This window comes from Thalia democratica, chromosome 4, assembly GCF_965202585.1.
Source record: "Thalia democratica chromosome 4, ktThaDemo2.hap1.1, whole genome shotgun sequence".
NCBI classification, from domain to species: domain Eukaryota; kingdom Metazoa; phylum Chordata; class Thaliacea; order Salpida; family Salpidae; genus Thalia; species Thalia democratica.
Genome location: NC_139168.1, coordinates 60,911,826 through 60,930,155, shown reverse-complemented (window position 1 = coordinate 60,930,155; position 18,330 = coordinate 60,911,826). Strand labels below are relative to the sequence as shown.

The 18,330-nt window shown below is 25.5% G+C and overlaps 1 protein-coding gene across 1 annotated transcript in view; it reads right to left on the bottom strand.

Moving 5' to 3' along the window:
- LOC145833841 (von Willebrand factor A domain-containing protein 3B-like) overlaps positions 1–17,193 on the bottom strand; it is a 43,871-nt gene extending 26,678 nt beyond the window's left edge. Inside the window, exons 1-13 of the mRNA XM_082941048.1 lie at positions 17,013–17,193; positions 16,040–16,131; positions 15,774–15,896; positions 15,475–15,602; positions 14,521–14,677; positions 14,188–14,357; positions 9,165–9,385; positions 4,672–4,862; positions 1,575–1,729; positions 1,006–1,144; positions 746–869; positions 386–492; positions 198–230 (exon numbers count right to left, since the gene is read on the bottom strand). Of these exons, the coding sequence (XP_082797174.1) occupies positions 198–230; positions 386–492; positions 746–869; positions 1,006–1,144; positions 1,575–1,729; positions 4,672–4,862; positions 9,165–9,385; positions 14,188–14,357; positions 14,521–14,677; positions 15,475–15,602; positions 15,774–15,896; positions 16,040–16,131; positions 17,013–17,190 (1,818 nt within the window). The 5' untranslated portion in view covers positions 17,191–17,193. The remainder of the gene's footprint in view (positions 1–197; positions 231–385; positions 493–745; positions 870–1,005; positions 1,145–1,574; positions 1,730–4,671; positions 4,863–9,164; positions 9,386–14,187; positions 14,358–14,520; positions 14,678–15,474; positions 15,603–15,773; positions 15,897–16,039; positions 16,132–17,012) is intronic.
- Between the last annotated feature and the right edge of the window lie 1,137 nt (positions 17,194–18,330).

The following is an 18,330-nucleotide window of genomic DNA, read 5'->3' as shown; positions in this document are numbered from 1 at the left end:
GTAAAATCAAAAAAAAATGTAACAGCTTTAGTGTGATATATTTTTTTTTAAAGATCTTTATTGAAACTTTAAAAAAGGTATTTATAAAAAAACTACATATGCATTTTATTTAACTAATTTTCATTGAGTGTCTAAGTGCTTTATGCTGTATCAGATTAAAACTTAGTGATAAATTTTAAGTAAGTGAAACTACTAACCTCAAGCATACAGTTCCAAATTACATGGTCCGGCTAAATTATAAGTTTTGAGTGATTGAAAAAGAAAGTGATATCATACAATATTTAAAAATATTATGCAATATTTTATATCTAAATTATTAAAACAATTTTGATAAGAAAACATCGTATTTAAAAAAGTATCTAAAAGAGCAATTAAAATTACAAACTTGATCAGGGCGTCCATCAGTGAGCAAATAAACTGCATGAGTTCCAATGTCTTGAAGTGCAACTCTCAATGCTGCCAGCGTGTTTGTACTTCCCTCTGCTTCTATACCTATATAAAACTTTATACATTTGTAACTTATTAATTAAATCAGATGTTGTGTGTATTATATAACTTTTCTGGTTGTTTGAAAATTTAATTAAGTTATTAGCATAAAACCAAAACATGTCAGCCTAAAAACAGTACAAAAATAAACATTTATTAAATAAAACCGGTTTTCCTCAATAATTGTTTAATGCATATAGCACCAAGTTCTCATCAGAATAATATAAAATAAATGTACAAAACTAATAAAAAGCCACACTTTTTATCCAGTGCCAGGCATCAATAATTGAGCTTTCTGTCACATCAACTAGTTTTTCTTTCCATGCTCTAGCCTTAGTGTTAAACACTACCACATTAAATTTCTTTTTCAGTTGTATTTGTTCCTGTTTAAACATAATTGCTATATTTACACGCACTTCTGTGGAAAAAAAATTGTGCTGATAATTCAAATATATTTATTATATCTTTAATAGTAATCTTAGGGTTTTATCAAAATTGTTCTGAATACGTTTCTACAACCTGAAGAAGCTGAAAAAGCTTTTGTTTAAGCACTTCAAGTTTGTCTTTCATTGATTTAGAAGCATCTATCAATATATAAACTTGTTCTTCTAATATTGTTCCAAATACTTCTTTACTTCCTTGTTTCAACCAATGTATTCTAATGAATATTGAACAAATAAAAATTTTAATACTTTTCTTTCTCTTTATATATGAAATATTTTTTAAAACGAAAGTGTAGGATATAGTTATTTTTTGTCTGTTTTTCATTTAAAGACCTTGAATTGTAAACAGAAATTAAAACCACAATAACTTAAAATACTTGTAATCAGTTTAAAACATTGAATATTTAAGATTTCAATAGAAAAAACTTAAAAACAAATTTAACAAAACTTTAATGAATAAAAATATCTACTTAAAATTCTATAAACCTATATTTTGTAATTGTTAGCCACATATAAACCCAACATATCACAGTATAAGAAACTATAAATAAACCTAAAATTAAAAATAGTTTAAAAAAACGTTTTGCCAGTTAATATATTTCTTCAGTTAATGTAATTAAGCCTAAACTTCAACATTAAACTGACCTCCTTCTTATTTTGTCGAGTGCAACTCTCATATCATCAGCATATTTGGCCTGGTGTTCCTGGGTTATGTACACGTGCACTATTGTCCCATCCTTCCATAGTGCATGCACAAACTTATCACAATATTTTGCATTTATCAACTTCTTTACACTTTCCTTTAAAATTGTTGTACAACGTTTATTTTTACAAAACCAGTTTGCTTCAAACTTAACATATACATTTTTTATAAAAAATAAATGAACTTGGATGATTTTAATAACAATATATGATAAAACAAGTGTTTAATTTAGGATAAAAATACTATTCTTTACTAAATTCTTTATGATAAAGTTTGGAGTTCATAGTTTTGAAATAGGGGTTGGCAATGTACATCTGGATCTGGGTAAGGACTGGATCAGGCTTTCCAAGTAAAAACTTTAGGACCAAAACATATTTTTTAGCTTGAAAACAACTAATACAAACCAAATAAAGTTAAACTTCTATATGAAAATTTTTAAATGCTCTTAATGTTATTTTTAGTACACAGAAAGGGATCGGGTCGAAATTGCACGAGGTCACTAAATTAAACGAGGGCACAAAATTTCACGAAGATACTTTTGCACAAAGATAAATTTGCACCAAAGGTCAGTTTTGCACGAGTTATAATTTTGCACAAGAGTAAAAAAAACAGAAAAAAAAAATATATAAAAAACTAAAAGATAAATTAATTTAAATCAAAAAGTTAATGACCGAGGGTAAGGGTTAGGGGTAACAGTGATAGTGAAAATAAAAAAATAAAACAAGTAATAAAAAACATTCTTGAAAAAAAACTAATTAAAATGAACTAATTAAAAAAAAAAACTACTGACCAAGGGTAAGGGCTAGGGGTAGCAGTGATAGTAAAAAAAAACAAAATAATAAAAAATAAAAAGTTACTGACTGATGGTAAGGGTTAGAGGTAACAATGATTAAAAATATATATACATATAAGTTAATTAAAAAAAAAATTAAAGTTGATAAAAAACTTAAAACGTTAAAATAAATAAAAATTTTGACCTATGCAAAAATTTCTCTGTGCAAAATTGTCAGCTCGTGCAAAAGTGACCCTTTGTGCAAAAGTGTCTTCATGCAATTTTATCTACGTTGGTTTTGTTCCGTCGTGCAAAAGTATCTTTGTGCATTTTTGTGCCCTTGTGCACACTACCCACACAGAAGGGCTAATTATGATCATTTCTATAAATTTTAGATGTATAAATTTCCGAATTTTATCTGCACGCAAGTATTTTTTAAATACATTTGGCCCGTGAAAGATTTCATTAAATAAATCTGACCTACCAACTTCAAAAACTGTCCACCCCTACTCTATATTATGTTTTAATTATTTTATTTTATGCGTTGTGTTTTTCATAATAATAACTAAAAAATTAATAGATTGTTAGAATTCAAATTTTTTTAATATCTTAGGAGTTTTTTATTTATTTCAATATCACAATCAATCTTAAATAAGTATATATATTGCATATGTAATTCATTTACAAATGTGATTAAATTTCTCAAAATACAACAAGATTGACAATAAACACATTTTACAGTTCATGGAATATAGATAACCAGCAACTCAACATAGGAAAAAAAAAATTTTTTTCTTTATAAAATAGTACGTAAAAATCAAAGATCCTAGCGCATTTAAAACTAGGTTTACAACATATGTTGTGCTAGTTTGCACAAGACGAATCTTGAATGATTTTTGCAGAGGTAAAATTTCAAAGTCTTTAATAGTTCAAAGTAAATCGTCAAAGAAAAACTATATAAAAGTGTAGATTCCTTTAAGGGAACTTAATTTTTTTCATAGTTTACCTAAGGTATCTTAAAGATTTATTTAATAAGTTTAAATAGAAAATTTTTTCGAAACTCTAAAATTAAATTTTTAAAAACTACAAAATTATAAAAAAAAACTTTATTTTTTCAAAGTTTTTTGCCAATACTAAAGAAATCTAATAATTAATGCTTATTGTTAATAGCTGGATATGTATGTGTATATTTAAAGAAAAAATGTTTTAGTAGACAATTTTTTCTTTTTAAATATGGTGTAGATTTTTTTGAATAATATAACTTATTAATTATATTACGTTAACTAAATACATAAAATTAACTAGTATTTACTAATGTTTGAATGTTTGAAAAAAGAACTATAAAGTTGTACATTATTATTAAACATACTGTCTTTCATAGTTTTAAAATATTTTGTTACAATTATTTTTATTATTTATTTTTTATTGATGTTAACAACAATATCTTATATTTTTAAATATAATAAATAAAGTATACCCTGTTAGACTTACAATGTTTCTGATGACAAAAATGTTTTGTATAACTATAAGAAAACTTTGTGTCGACACGTTAGAAAATTTAGCTTTAAATTGTATTTCTAATTAAAATTTTTACCTGTTTGTGATCTACCATTTTTAGCATTAATATCAATAAAAATTTAATTTTTTTTTTCGAGTCTAAAACAATTTTCAATACTTGAAATATGTTGTAAATTACAAATTAGTTTAGATTAAAGTATGTTTACATATGTTTCTTAGATTGTATAAGCCTATGCCTAGTTCAGCGCCATTCTGGTCCACTGTGTAGCTCAGCAAATACTTGTAAATATTGTTTTTGTAGGTGGGCTTAACTACAAGTTAAACAATTTCATAAAGAAAATTTGAGACAATAACAACAAGTTGGAAAACAAGTAAAATCATTTTCATTTAATATCCAAACAAACTATGACAGAAAGTGTAATTAAGTTTTTTAGGAGCATAAATTTAAATTAAGATTAAAAACAACGAATTTCATAGGTATAGTAGCTAAAAACCAACCAAACAAATATAGGGTGAAATAAAATAAATTACTTATAATAATGAACAACAATATAGGCAATATAAGCAACGAGAACCTGACGAGCTGTTACCGACAGATTAGCAATTTTTGTGCAAAAATGTAGCCAGATAATATTATTCTGTTTTACAAATATTCAATATTCTGTGTATACTGATTATAATACAATATTTACTTTTTTTATTAAAAGTAAGTTAAATAAACAGTTCAAAATATAAGAATATAAACTAACAGCATCTGTGACATTTTTGTTAACAGGTTTTGTTTTTATGTCTACAACGGCATCAACATGTTTGAATGAACATGAAGCAAGCTGCTGATAAGCAGTTAACCCTTGTACTTTCAATCCATGCCTTTTTAACCAGTCTTTAGAGCTTAGAAGATGTTCTTGGCGACTTTCTGGATTTGAAACATCAATTTTGCCTTAAATATATTGAATTGAGTTATATTATTACATTAAGCTTAAATTCTAGCCATACTTTATTTTGTAATTAGATCTAAATGCTAACGTATGTTAGATTTTGTTAATACTAGAAACATTTTAGATTTAAACACATTTATTTAGACACTACAATCAACTTGTACATTAAATTTGTGAATATAATTGAATTAAAATTAAGTGAGATTTTAATTAAAATTATAATATTCTCCACCAACTATAAAACTGTGTTTAAAAATATGTTTTGTACAAAGTACTTAACAATCTAGCTAACATGTTACTGGATTTGAAAAAACACTGAATTAGAAACACTTAAAAATTTTACTAAGACAAAAATTAAAACAATTATTTATTTGAAAAACAACATATAATTAACTTATAGTAAAGTCTACAAAAAATACAACTTGAACATCACATAACTCATAAAAAAAATATGTATGAACTCATAGATTATATAACGAATATATTTCTATAAAATACTAAAAATACATAAACTTAACTTGTGCAAAAAGTGACATTGAAATCTATTTAAAACCATTCAACTGACAAAAATATTATTTTTTTCCTTAAGTGATTAAATAATAGTAAATAATAGAGAACCACACATATAAATTAAACTTAACTATTTTAATCAAATTAGATTTATCAGTTTTAGATTATTTTTAAGTTAACGCAACTAATATTCTTCACTAGATTAACTTTAAAATTATTGAAAAAAAAAAGTTTCTCAAATAAGCTAAGAAATTTGACACTTTTAATTTTACATTCATATTGTTTTTTTGCTTTAAATTATTTTTAAAATTGCATTTTACAAAGTTTTTTAATATTTCAAGAAACATTTCTTAAAAGTTTGTGAACTTTTTCTTTTAATAGCCTATAAGTATATATATTTTTTAATTTTAAGAAAATAAAGCATGAAAAATGCCTTTTGCATACAATTTCTATATTTAAAACCATTTAATCATTACAAACATTTAATACATAAAACACATGTTATATTAAGTTCCAGTGGATTTTATTGTCTTTACTGTTGTTAAATTTTATTGATTCACTAATTAATGGTTGTTGTATCAATTTTATTCAAAATAGATTACATACTACTTTTCATATTATAGCACTTTACTGCTTTCCCAAACATAAAGACTAAATTAACTAACTTTACAATACAAATTAAATAGCTGTGTTAATGTTCATATATGTTATGACGTAACTATTGGATGTATTTTGTTCAATCATTGGCAACGGTAAAATAAATTCGAATTAGTTATTCTTTCCATTATAGTAAGTGGTTTGTTTATACTATGATTTGTTGTTTAGTTGTGTATTTTAGTTTACTTTACTTAATTTAGACTTAATAATTACAAATATTATTTAGTTTTATAACAGTTGGATTTAACACTAAGTATTTTACTTAATATTAACTATTAACCTGTAAATATCTGTAGAAATCATTTTATTTTTATTTTAATGAAAACATGTATAAACCTACTTTATTCTATGCTTCTATTCTTTCATTACAGTAATTAATTTTTTATAGAACCCAGTTGAAATGTGTTGATTCATTAACACTTAGAAACATATGTTGGTACAATAAAGGAAGATTACTGTATAATTTGTTTTTGTATTCAAAACCTTGATATTAATTTTAACAAAAGTAATTGTATCTCAATAGTTGTTGCTATTTTATTATATACATGTATATATCGTGGTGTATTTGAAGTTTTCATATAAAGCAGTGATTAGCAGGAATTTATTGGTAGCAAGCGGAATTTAAAGAATAAAAACTTTTGTGGACCAAAGTTCTAGTTTTTTTTATTTGCTTCATCGCAAACTCCTGAATGTCTTGTGTATTTTTCAAATCTTCTGTCACTTATGCCTGAGACCTTTTTCTTCACTTGTAATTTCAGACCTCAGATATCTTGAAAGCTTTAAAATGTTCCTTTTGCATGCTGCATTTGGCCTGCTGACCTTAGTTTGCCAATCATTGATTTAAGAGCTAAAATATTGAAAATTCCTATGGTCTAAAATTTTAATTTAAAAAATGAGTGACAACTACAGCTTTCTATTTCATTATGTAACCCCTTTTAAAAGCTATAATACCTTTTTTATACATTTATTGTATCTATTGAATAATAAATATTTTAACAAAGATACTTTTATACAAAATGTAAAATCTTTAAACAAAAAACTTCCTAAATCATACAAAATGTTCAGAAACTTGGCAAAAAAAAAACTATCAGTTTTTTTAGTTATTTTACAAAGTTTATTTTAAAATATTTTTTATAATGGTAAGAAACACTACAGTTGTATTGTAGTTTCATTTGAATTATATAATTTTATTTATATATTTGAAGTAACTGTATTTTTTTAATTATTAGTTACTAAATTGACATTATATAATTTTGAATTACTAACAATGGTTCTTTTAAAAATAATTATTATACTTAAAGAAAAAAGGTATATTTTTAAAGACTTATATTACATTTTTTTAATATCAAAATACTTTATTTTTGCTTTTAATTTTTTACTGGTACAGTAAATCGCTTTTAAACAACTAAACACTTTACGCCAGCCTATTTCAGCTTAGTTTATAATATTTTCACTAACAAAAGCCAAAGTATGTTTAGCTCTTTACTTTTTAATCACGCATCAAACTATATGTAGAAACGAACTTAAGATGCACTATTGGTTTCCATTAGTATATAATCATTTATTGAAAAAGTTTATAGACAGTGTTTCTAAAGTGTGAGTCTGGTAGTTTGTCATCAAATTGTATTACTCATAAATTTGATTAAAAGTAGTTAATTAAGTATGTATCATGTCTTGTTTATTTTTTAAATTTGGTTTTTCTTTGTTTTTTTAAGTAACAAGTTCAATTAAGTCCATTAATAGGGTAATTATTTTTTGATATTGGGGCATTTTACAAACTTTTCACCAACCTTTATGACCTTAAGCATAATGTTAGTATTATTGTACAAAATGAAGGCATTCAGGCGTCAATTAATTTTTGTAACAAAAAATATTTTTGGCACTTATGTTTAAGCTTTAAGTAAAAATATTAAGTCTGTTTTTATAGAATAAAATATTACATTTAACTTTTGATAAATAGTCATTTTGTAAAAACGTCCCAATAAAAACCTAAAGACTGCTTTTTTATATGTTCTGTAGTCAATTTTTTGATAAAATCAGAAATATATCAAAAAGTATATAGACTTTTTTATATTAAATCTAAGATTTATTTAAAATCTATATTTAAAAACTAAAAGTTGAAAACTACCAGTGGTATTTTATATAAAATGCTGATTTTAAATAAATTTAAAAAATATAAGACACTTGTGTATAAATGTTAGATAAGTATTGGTATTTGAATCTTATTAAAAACTTTATTTTACTTTTCGTCAAATATTATGAAAACATAAACATTTCTTACCTCAAAACCCAAGTTTGCTTAAAAAACCTTTGAAATTTGAATAAGTTATAGAAGATCTAGAATGAAACATATTTCACAAATGATTTACTGCAAAACCTTTTAAAGCTAGCAACCATACATTTTGTCACATTGTTACTAGAAAATGGACAGTTGCATTGGTTTTTTTTTATAAATAATACATCACAAACAATCCCCACAAATGATATAAAATAAATAATGTAAAACAAAGTAAATGGATACATAAAAAATATCAAGTACAAAACAAAATATTCAACGACTGTATATAGACCTTACAAAATAAAAGTTATAGTATTAATAAGATATACTTTATAAGTAAGGAAAGTAAGTCTTAATACTTAATAAGTAGGGAAGAGTAAGTCTGATGTTTTTCTACCATAAAATCAAATAAATAAAGATGTGCATATTAAATATTTTATTTACAACCAGCTTTCAGTGACAAAAAATTGCGACTTCTTCAAGTAAAATAAAATAGTAAACTGCACATAACAATGCTGTTTATCTGTAAGATAAGGTCTTATAAGATCTTATAGATAGGCAACATTGTTATGTGCAGTTTACTAATTTATTTCACTTGAAGAGGTCGCAATTTTTTGTCACCGAAACCTGGTTGTAAATGAAATATCAAAATAAGCTCTTTACATTTAAGTAAATAGAGCAATCTTTTTTTAGTTAATATAAATAACTATATACCATAAAACCATAAAAATAAGAAATATTAAAAAGTTGAAATATAGTTATTTTACTATTTGACAGGACAAACAATTGCTCTGAAATATGATATTATACAGTGATCAAACATTTAAAAAAATTAGATTGGAACAAAACGAAATCTTACAGTGTTCATGGTGAAGAAGAGGAACTTCGCTGATGATCGACTCGACCTCCGCTAAATTTTTCCTGCACTCTTCCCACTCCTTCCAAACAACGTGCACTTCCTCCCTCACTCCTGCCCCGTCCGGAACTCCTCCCTGGAACAAGTTGTCCGGTGTCGTCACAACCACGTCTTTTATTAGGTCCATGTCACCGTACATATGACGGGAGGAAAAAGCATGGAACCTGTTAGAAAATTTTGCTAATTTAATAATTATCTTACAAACATACAAATGTTTTTGATACATTAGTTGTCAACAAGTTTCCGATAGTAATAAAAATAAATTAAGTTAGTTTTAACTTTGTCCTATCGCTTAGAGAGTAAGACAGTTTTTAAAGTTTAAACACCAACAATTAGGTAATATTTTGTGGTCTTACATTCAATTGGGGCCTAATTTAAAACATGAATTTAACAAAAAAACAATATTTTTTGTAGAAAAAGAATGACGACATTAAGAAAAATATACAGTAAATGTTTTACAAATAGTTCCTTTATAATTCTTTAATGCTATAAATTAAATTTGGCTACTTTTTAGCCGGGCCAAATGCAACAGCCTTTATTGCATATCAGGCTGTTTTGTTTGAAATAGACTTTGAGACGTAAAATTAAAAGTAGCATTAATTTATGGTAATTTGTTATAATTTAGTACTTAGACCAGGGGTCGGCAGGCAGTTGGTGGTCGCGGGCCAAATTTCAAGTTTCCAAAGTCTTCGCGGGCCGCAGTTTTAGTTTAAGTGACATTTGAATAGTCTTATGGTTTTAGTTTTAGTCACACTAGAGAAAAGTTTTACTTTTATTCACCTTATTATTTAAAATGACTTTTAGCTATACATAGAATGCCTATTCAAATTAATATTCATTAGATTATGATTTACATTGACTAATATACTTTAAAAATATGTATTAATATTGTAAATGAAATATGTACTTTCATAAGCAATTAATAAGTTAAACTTAATACTTTTTTTCTTTTACTTACAACCTAACTCTATAAAAACTTACTTGAAAGACAATTTATGAATTACTTTTATACATTTGTTATATCATCAACACTTATTTATATTTCTAAGAGTATTTACTTCGGAAAAAGTTTTTGCGAGTTAAATAATTTACACTCATTAAGAATTTTAGTAATTAGTTAACATAATAAAATTAATACCTGTTTGTATTCCAGAAAGCTAAAACAAATGATTTAACATAATTATTTTACAAATACTTTAATAAAATATTTTATTAGTAATTAGACTTTTACATGGTTGCCACTAAAAAGAAAAAATGTCTGAGATGTATCAAACCAGCTTAAACTTATTAAAATTTGAAAAAGCTAATAAATAGTTGTTAATCAAGCTCAAATACCTAGTTAAAATATCATCATTATCAAAAAGTACACAAAGTGTAAGAAAACAAGAAAAAAATGCAATTAGTAAACTACATACACAACAGTCATAAAAACTATACTGAGAATTGGAGGATTTCTTTAAAGTGTTTGAAATAAAAGCTTAACACACCGGAGTTTTAAAGCTTTTAAAATAGCCTGTTTGTGTATCAATCCAGTTAATATAAAGTTCACTACATAAAGAAATAACAAAGGTTATTACAAGTAAATAATTACATGCCAAAAATGTATAAGTCAGCTGGAATGGACAATTGAGTTTCTTAAACAAGTTTAACAAAAGTATAAAATTTTATTGAGTCATTAGCGAAGTAGAATTTTTTTTTATCAAGCATGATAGCAATTCTTTATTTGCAATAAGAATATTGCATATAAAAATATTAATTATAAAATATAAGACGAGCTAAAAGAATAAAAAAAGCGTTAGTTAGGAGTTATTGCGAGAAACAATAAAAAAAAATTACCAAAGTAATTTCCGACAAAGCACATTATTATCTTCAGTAACTACAGACTAATCAGAAAAAATTGTTAAGGCAAGTAATAAAGTAGCAAAATTTACTACCTAAAATGAGTTATCGTTTATAATTGAAAACTTTTTTAAAGAATTGATGTTGGCGGTAATAAAAAACTTTTGTTTGTTTCTTCAATGACAACATGAATTCGTGTTTAGGAAATGCATTAAGGTTATAAAGTCGCATAAATCAAATAAGAACTTTAATCAAACTGTTAACATGAGAGCACTGATAGAAAAACTATTGCTCATCTGAGAATTTTTATTAGAAATATTTTTAGTTACTTTGACATTTTAGTAGAATTTCTTGGTTTAGTTCCAACGCGAAGAGCACAACAATCGGTAAAATTTTTCAAGTAAAGGTGCAATGTACCAATACGGAGTTTTTGGAAGTACAATTCCTTCTTTTATTTTTAGTATAAAGTTTAATTGAAGTTTAAAAAATGTCTTAAAACATTTATCAATATTAAAAAACACTGTTAAGCTCTTATAATATATATTTTAATAAAAAAAACATTTATTTGGTAATTTTTTTTGAGTCAAATCGAAATTTCATTACTTTAAATGTAAAAATTGTTTGAAATTCCAGGTTTTTTCAAAAATTCTCGAATTCAAGTTTTTTTCTAGAATTTTTAACCATATATTCACAAATTCAAAGCTTTTCCGGGATTCAACTTTTTTGGCAACACTGATTGTTCATTCTTTAGTGTACACAATAATATAAATAATATTTTGAATTATATCAGCTGCAAGACTTAAAATTCAACATATATTAAAACTCAAACTAACACTGTGGATTGAGCAAAACATACGTCATAAGTTTAATTTGCCACTCTTTAAAGCAAAAAAGCCAGCCTGAGTCAACAAAAACATTCCTGATATTTTTGTATACAAAAAGAAATTCTAGCCAAAAACTTAAAAAATGGCTTAGTTGACCTGAGATTTGAAGTTTTCAAATAGTGATAGTCTGAGTGTTTGGCAATGTTTAGTTTTTTATTTGCTTGAATTTGAACTATTTTGATTAACAATGTACAAACTTTATAAATTTACCATCCTTATATCTAGTTTATATTAAATAGGTAGCTCGAAAAAACAGCAATTGTGTGTATTAATATGCAAGACATGAAAATTAACTTAGCTTGAAAAAAACAATGTTTAAAAAATGGAATGTATTTCTAACAAAAACTATATTAACTTATGTCATATATATTGTTTTAAATGTGTCTGTACAAATTTAGATATGACATGTATAAATAACAATGTTAGAAAAGTTTGCATAAACTAACTTAAACTAACTAAAGTATTAAATTAAAAGTGGTTTAAAATATGAGCATTTTTTTAAGTTGGTGTGCATAGACAATTTATAAAAAATTAAAATATATCAATATAAAAATCAAATGAACCTTACTCTTATTTCTATGTTATTTTAAATGTGTTCACACTAAAATATAACATTTACAAACAAAAAAATTATAAAAGAAACTGAGGTATAAAAAATATTGAAAAAGAATATCGAAGCTATAAAGAAATGACACTTTAGTTAATTACTGTGCATTACTTTTGTACAAAATGGAAGATATTTGCATTTAGTTAATTTTATAAATAGGTATTATATAACCAACTTATTAAATCCAAGCACTCTTGACACTATTTTTTCAGATAATTACCTACTGTTGTAAAAAAGAAGTAATTATGAAACTGATAAATATATCCTGTTAGAACGCTAATCTGTCTTTTTCACATTTTTAAACTAAAGCAGTAATTACTTGAAATTATTTTAAAATGTTATAGAGAGACTTAAAATCAAACTAATCAAATTAAGTCGAATTACCGAAAAAATTTAACTAGAACTATAATTTTGCTCAGCGGGCCACATTTACATGCTCGCGGGCCACAAAATTTTCTTTCGCGGGCCGCATTCCATTCAAAAAAATGACATGCTCGCGGGCCGCAGATTTACCCTTCGCGGGCCGCAATTGGCCCGCGGGCCGCAGTTTGCCGACCCCTGACTTAGACAAACCAACAACTCATTTTTAGTACAAATTTCGTTTTGATAAACAAAATGGCCCGCAAAGGTCAAAAAATAATAAATTTGCCTATTATGTACAAAAGGCTGTTATATGTAGCCCGCCTACTAAAAACGTTACCTAACCTTATCATAGGTTATCAAAATAAACTATTTTACTGATTAAAAAATAAAAAACTCATCAAATTTAGAAATAGTTTAAAAAACATCGTTGTTGTGTCTTAAAAAAGCGGAACGAAAAATATTTTAAATAAGTCAACATGATTTTATTGAAATAATTATGAAAACATATAACAATAAAGTGCATATAAATTCAGTTAGTTTTATTATTACATTTGTCATAACTATTTTTTTGTAACTAGCTAAAATTAGATTTTTGTAACTTCACTAGCTAAAAAAATTATTAGTACATTATACTTTTAAAATACTATAAGTTAGAATTTGTCAAAGTTTCTAATAATGTGTATTTGTTAATGCATGATGGTTTACTTGTGTCTTTTTAAGGACTTTTTTGTAATAAATTAAATTGATTGTTTTTAAAATTTTACGTTTCGTTCAAAAAAAAACTATTGTTCGTTTCAATTATTTGAATCAAGAACGCTAAAAATCAAGATCAGACATAGTCTAGTAGATAACAACACTAAAGTTAGTTGGGAAGTGATAAAAAGAACAAAAATAAGTACAAAGAAAAATATGATTAATCATTTCGCAAAAATGATAAACTATAATTTTTTTATCAAAAAAAGTTGTTACTATTAAATGAAATAGATTAAATAAAATTTTGATGCTAATATTACTATAAGTACTTTATTTAAAAATTTTCTTAATTTATATTTCCATATAAAACTGTTACTAGTCAATTTTTCGTTTTATCTTTTTACGTGTAAATTTTGTAATTACCAAGTATACAAATATATAGAATATGCTTAGAGCCTGTAAAAGCACATAGTAGTTATACAAGTTTAAAATTATTTTTATAAATGTTTACGTTTAAAGTACGTTTTAAGTTTAATGTCAAACCATCAAACTATTGTAAAAACAACAGTTTAGAATTTACCTTCCATTCTTGATTGTAGCAACCTTTTTCAAAAATTCTATGGTTGAAGTATGTTTTGCATTAAACGAAACGATGTGTAGAGGACGATCAAATTCTTTAGTTTTATGTAAAAACAACTCTTGGTAAGTGTCTGTCATGTCCCCCTCTAGTACTAAATAAACAGCATCAGTCTAAAGATAAAATAAATTTCTTGAGTTAAATAATATTAAACCCATGTTAAAGATAAAACAAAGTTTTAGTACTTTTATAGGTAAAAGAAAGCTAAAATAAGTCAAGTACCTTTAAAAATTTGTATAAGCAGTCTCTTAACAAAGATCCTGCAAAATAACTTACGGTTGAGTCTTTTAACGCTAGTATTGTTGCTTCTACACAAGAAGTTTTCAATGACATTTCGGATTTTTGATTTTTAAGCCAGCCGATCGCTTCAAGCTTGACTTCCTCGGTTACAGGAACAGTGTGTTCTTTTAAAGGTTTGCTTATTTCCTGAGATCTTAAGTAGTATTAAAGTAGCATGAAATATACTCATTTCAAATTTTTCACTATACTTTTAATATTATTTAACGATACGTTAATATTTTCAACTTACAGTATTTTATTTATATAGAAAACAGATCGTCTAATAAAAAAAAAACTCTATGTTATAGCAAGTTCTTCTTTAAATTTATGCCAATTTTTCCGAAAACATTAGAACAACGATTTTTAATAATCTACTGAACTAGTTAAGTTTATGTGTAATCTAAAATTTTATTAAAGCAGAAAAAAAAAGAAATGATTAAACAACATAGATATAAATCTCAAAAAAAGATTAGTTAAAATCTGAAGCAAAGTGTTAAAAGAACATTGCATGACTCCAATTTAATTTATAGATAAAACTACTACTAGTAAAACATTTTCAGTAAAACAGCTAATTAAATTTCAGATAAAAGAAATATGGTATAAAATCTTATAGATGCAAAAAACAAAGCAGTTGAAAATTTAAAACATTTTTAGGACGTAACTGTTATATATTAATAACGTTTTACAATGTCCATTACAGCTGTAAATTAAGTATTAATGTAACAAGATTGTTTGTAATTCTAAAGGTTATAAATTAGGGATGAAAACTTATTTCAAATAAAGTTAATAAGTAAAGTAAAAAGTGATTCTACTTTATTTAACATCTAACTATTTCAAATTGTTTTACTGAAGTATATTTTGCAGTTGATAATATGCTATAAACTATACAAAAAACAATTGTTTCTTAGTTTCTTTTAAATATAAAAGATTAAAAGTTTTCTAACAACTGACCTTATTAAATTAAATCTTGCCAGTTTTGAAATTTGATCATCAATAAGGAAACATAAAGATTGAAAAAACACATCTAAATCGCTTTTATTGGTAGAAGAAGTGTGCAAAACGATTGATACAGACCTTTCCTTTAAAACCATTAATTAAGTTAAAAAAATACAAAAATATGTTTACAGTTGTTATAAGTAATAAAAATCCTATATTTAAAAAAGTATATTTACCAAAAATACTTCTACAGCAGTATTTATAAATTTTTACTAAAATCATTAGTTTTAAGTGTTATTTATGATTTTATTTACTTCAATAACACCAAACATTTGACGACTTCCTGATGTTAGCCACTTAATTCGTTCACACAGTAATTTTTCTTGATGAATAAGATTTTGTTTTATCTGATGTAAATTTCTTCTGCTAACAGTAATCTAGAACAAATGTTTTTTAAGTAAATTATTATGATCGCATTATAAAAAATATTTTCTCTAGTATACAACGTATCATCTAAATTTTATTTAGTTTGCCACAAAGCAACGTATTGTGTTATAAAAACGTCAATTTTTTCTCTAACATTGTATGACCTCCCGTTTGAGCTTTTGAACTGTTGAAAAATTTCCCCTGCGTATGTTGAACCGACTGGTTTCTCAAGCAGACCAACGAAACCTGTCAAAAATTTTAAGTTAAAAAATTAACTACGTTTGGGACATCGATAAGGTTGCACTAAGTTTTTAAAAAAGAATTGGATTAATATTTTTTGTGACATAGAAAGTCATGATATCTTGTAAAGGGAATAATGTTAAACAAGTAACGTTCATGAAAAACATCGGCGAAAGTCTGCAGAGCAGAAGCCTGGACTTTCGTTTTTGTTGATCGTACTTAACACGAGCGTACCAGCTGTCTTGCCTAGTGAACCATATCATATGCGTTGCAAGGCAAAAGACAATGCTGACGTCACTGATCTTTGACAGCAAATAGTTGATTCATTTGAAAGCATCATAAACTGTTTGAAGATTGACGACTGAAGGTTTTTTGGTTGTGACAGACTAATGTGTCCTAATAAGGACGAAACCGGTCTCAGTCTACCGAAAGTTTGTGGTCTGATGATCAAATTGGCATGATCAACCCTTTCTTAAAGTGAAAGAAGTAAAATATTGATCTATGTGATTAATAAAAATATTATAAAGTTATTAAATAATATAGAAAAAGTCATACTTTTATTGAAACTAGTCTACTATTAAAAAAAATTTTTTTTTCAAAACTTTAAAGTACACATTTCATTTAAGGTTCTTTTTTTTCTTAATTCAAGGTGCGTACTTTAGTGATGTCGTTACAACAGTTAAAAAATTTAAATTTATGTAATAAAAAAAAACTTTTATTTAATGCTTCAACCATTTTTTCTTTCTTTGTTTTATTAGCAATTTGCCGCATGGCCCCTAGCTTACAAAAAAAATAACTTTTACACATATTTAACTATATTAATTATAGATTAAATATGAATACTAGAATATTTATTAAGAATATCGAAGTAAAAAGTAAAAGAAAACCTTGGGCATGTTTAAAACCAATTTGTGATAATATTTGACTTTTTTTAAGGCGATTCCTTCTCAATCCATGCTTTTTCAGCCATTTATCCGAGTTTATTAATTGGCATACTTCTTCATCCCATTTCGGGTGACAAGCTTCTTCAGTATTTTGCTGAAGCGCATCTTTATCATACAGCATGCAAGCCATTTTATATTAGATTTTTACTTTTTAAATCATTTTATAAAAAACTAGATTCTGTTATTTTTTTTTTGCATAAGCACAAATTATTGATTAGTTTTTGATTTAGATTAATGTTGTACATGGTATTTAAAGGTAATGTAGATTAAAGAGAAAAAAAAAGAAACTATCGAAACTAGTTATTATGCTTCCTATGAGTTTAAAAATTGAATTCAGTTCAACTTAATTATTTAATTGGAACTTTATATGGTGAAAAACAATTTTGGAGAACGTTAAACTTTATCAATTTTTGCTTTTAGATTGTTGTATTATACATATATATTTTGCAGTTTTCAACTCACATAGTCATCAGCAAAGCTAACATAATAAACATTTTTGGTAACTTTATAAAAAAAAGAATTTATGTTTTGTCTTATACTTACTAATCCTAGACAACACCTTAAACTATATCCAAGAGGTGTACGAGTCCATAACCAAAAGATATTTTCATACACTAGGTCCTTGGACCAAATATTGTTGAGCGTTTTATAAACTTACGAAACTGAAATGTTTTAACTAAGCCGCTAATAAGTTGATGTTATAGTAAATTACAATGAAACATTTTTCACTTTTGAGTTAACAAAAAGCTAAAACATTTTGAAGAAGTAGGAAACTCTTTACCTCTTTATAAAAACTTAAACTTATAATATAACTTCAACTTAAAATTTAAACTTTTAACTAGTAGCAATATTTCGGCTATCTTTAGAAAGGCTGAAATAGTTTTGAAACTATAAATTAAACACTTTACTATCAACAACAACATAGTGCAATGATCACAACTTTTTATCAATACATTGACTGTTGTTGATTGTCGTGCGGGGAAGCCTAGTGTTTGTTTAATTAATACAGATTTTTTACTTTAGTTATTACGTTTAAGTACAAATTATGTATACTTTTGTAGTTATCATTATAGATTTTATACAAAACTGCCCACGATACTTGAATATTTAAATTTGTATGTAATATTTCCTAAACTACCTTAATACACATTTTTTGAAGACAGTTAGAGTGCAGTTCTCATTATTACTTGTAATTTTTTAAATAAAATATAATACAACAGAAAATAGTGAAGTTAAACTAACAATACTTAAAAGCTTACAA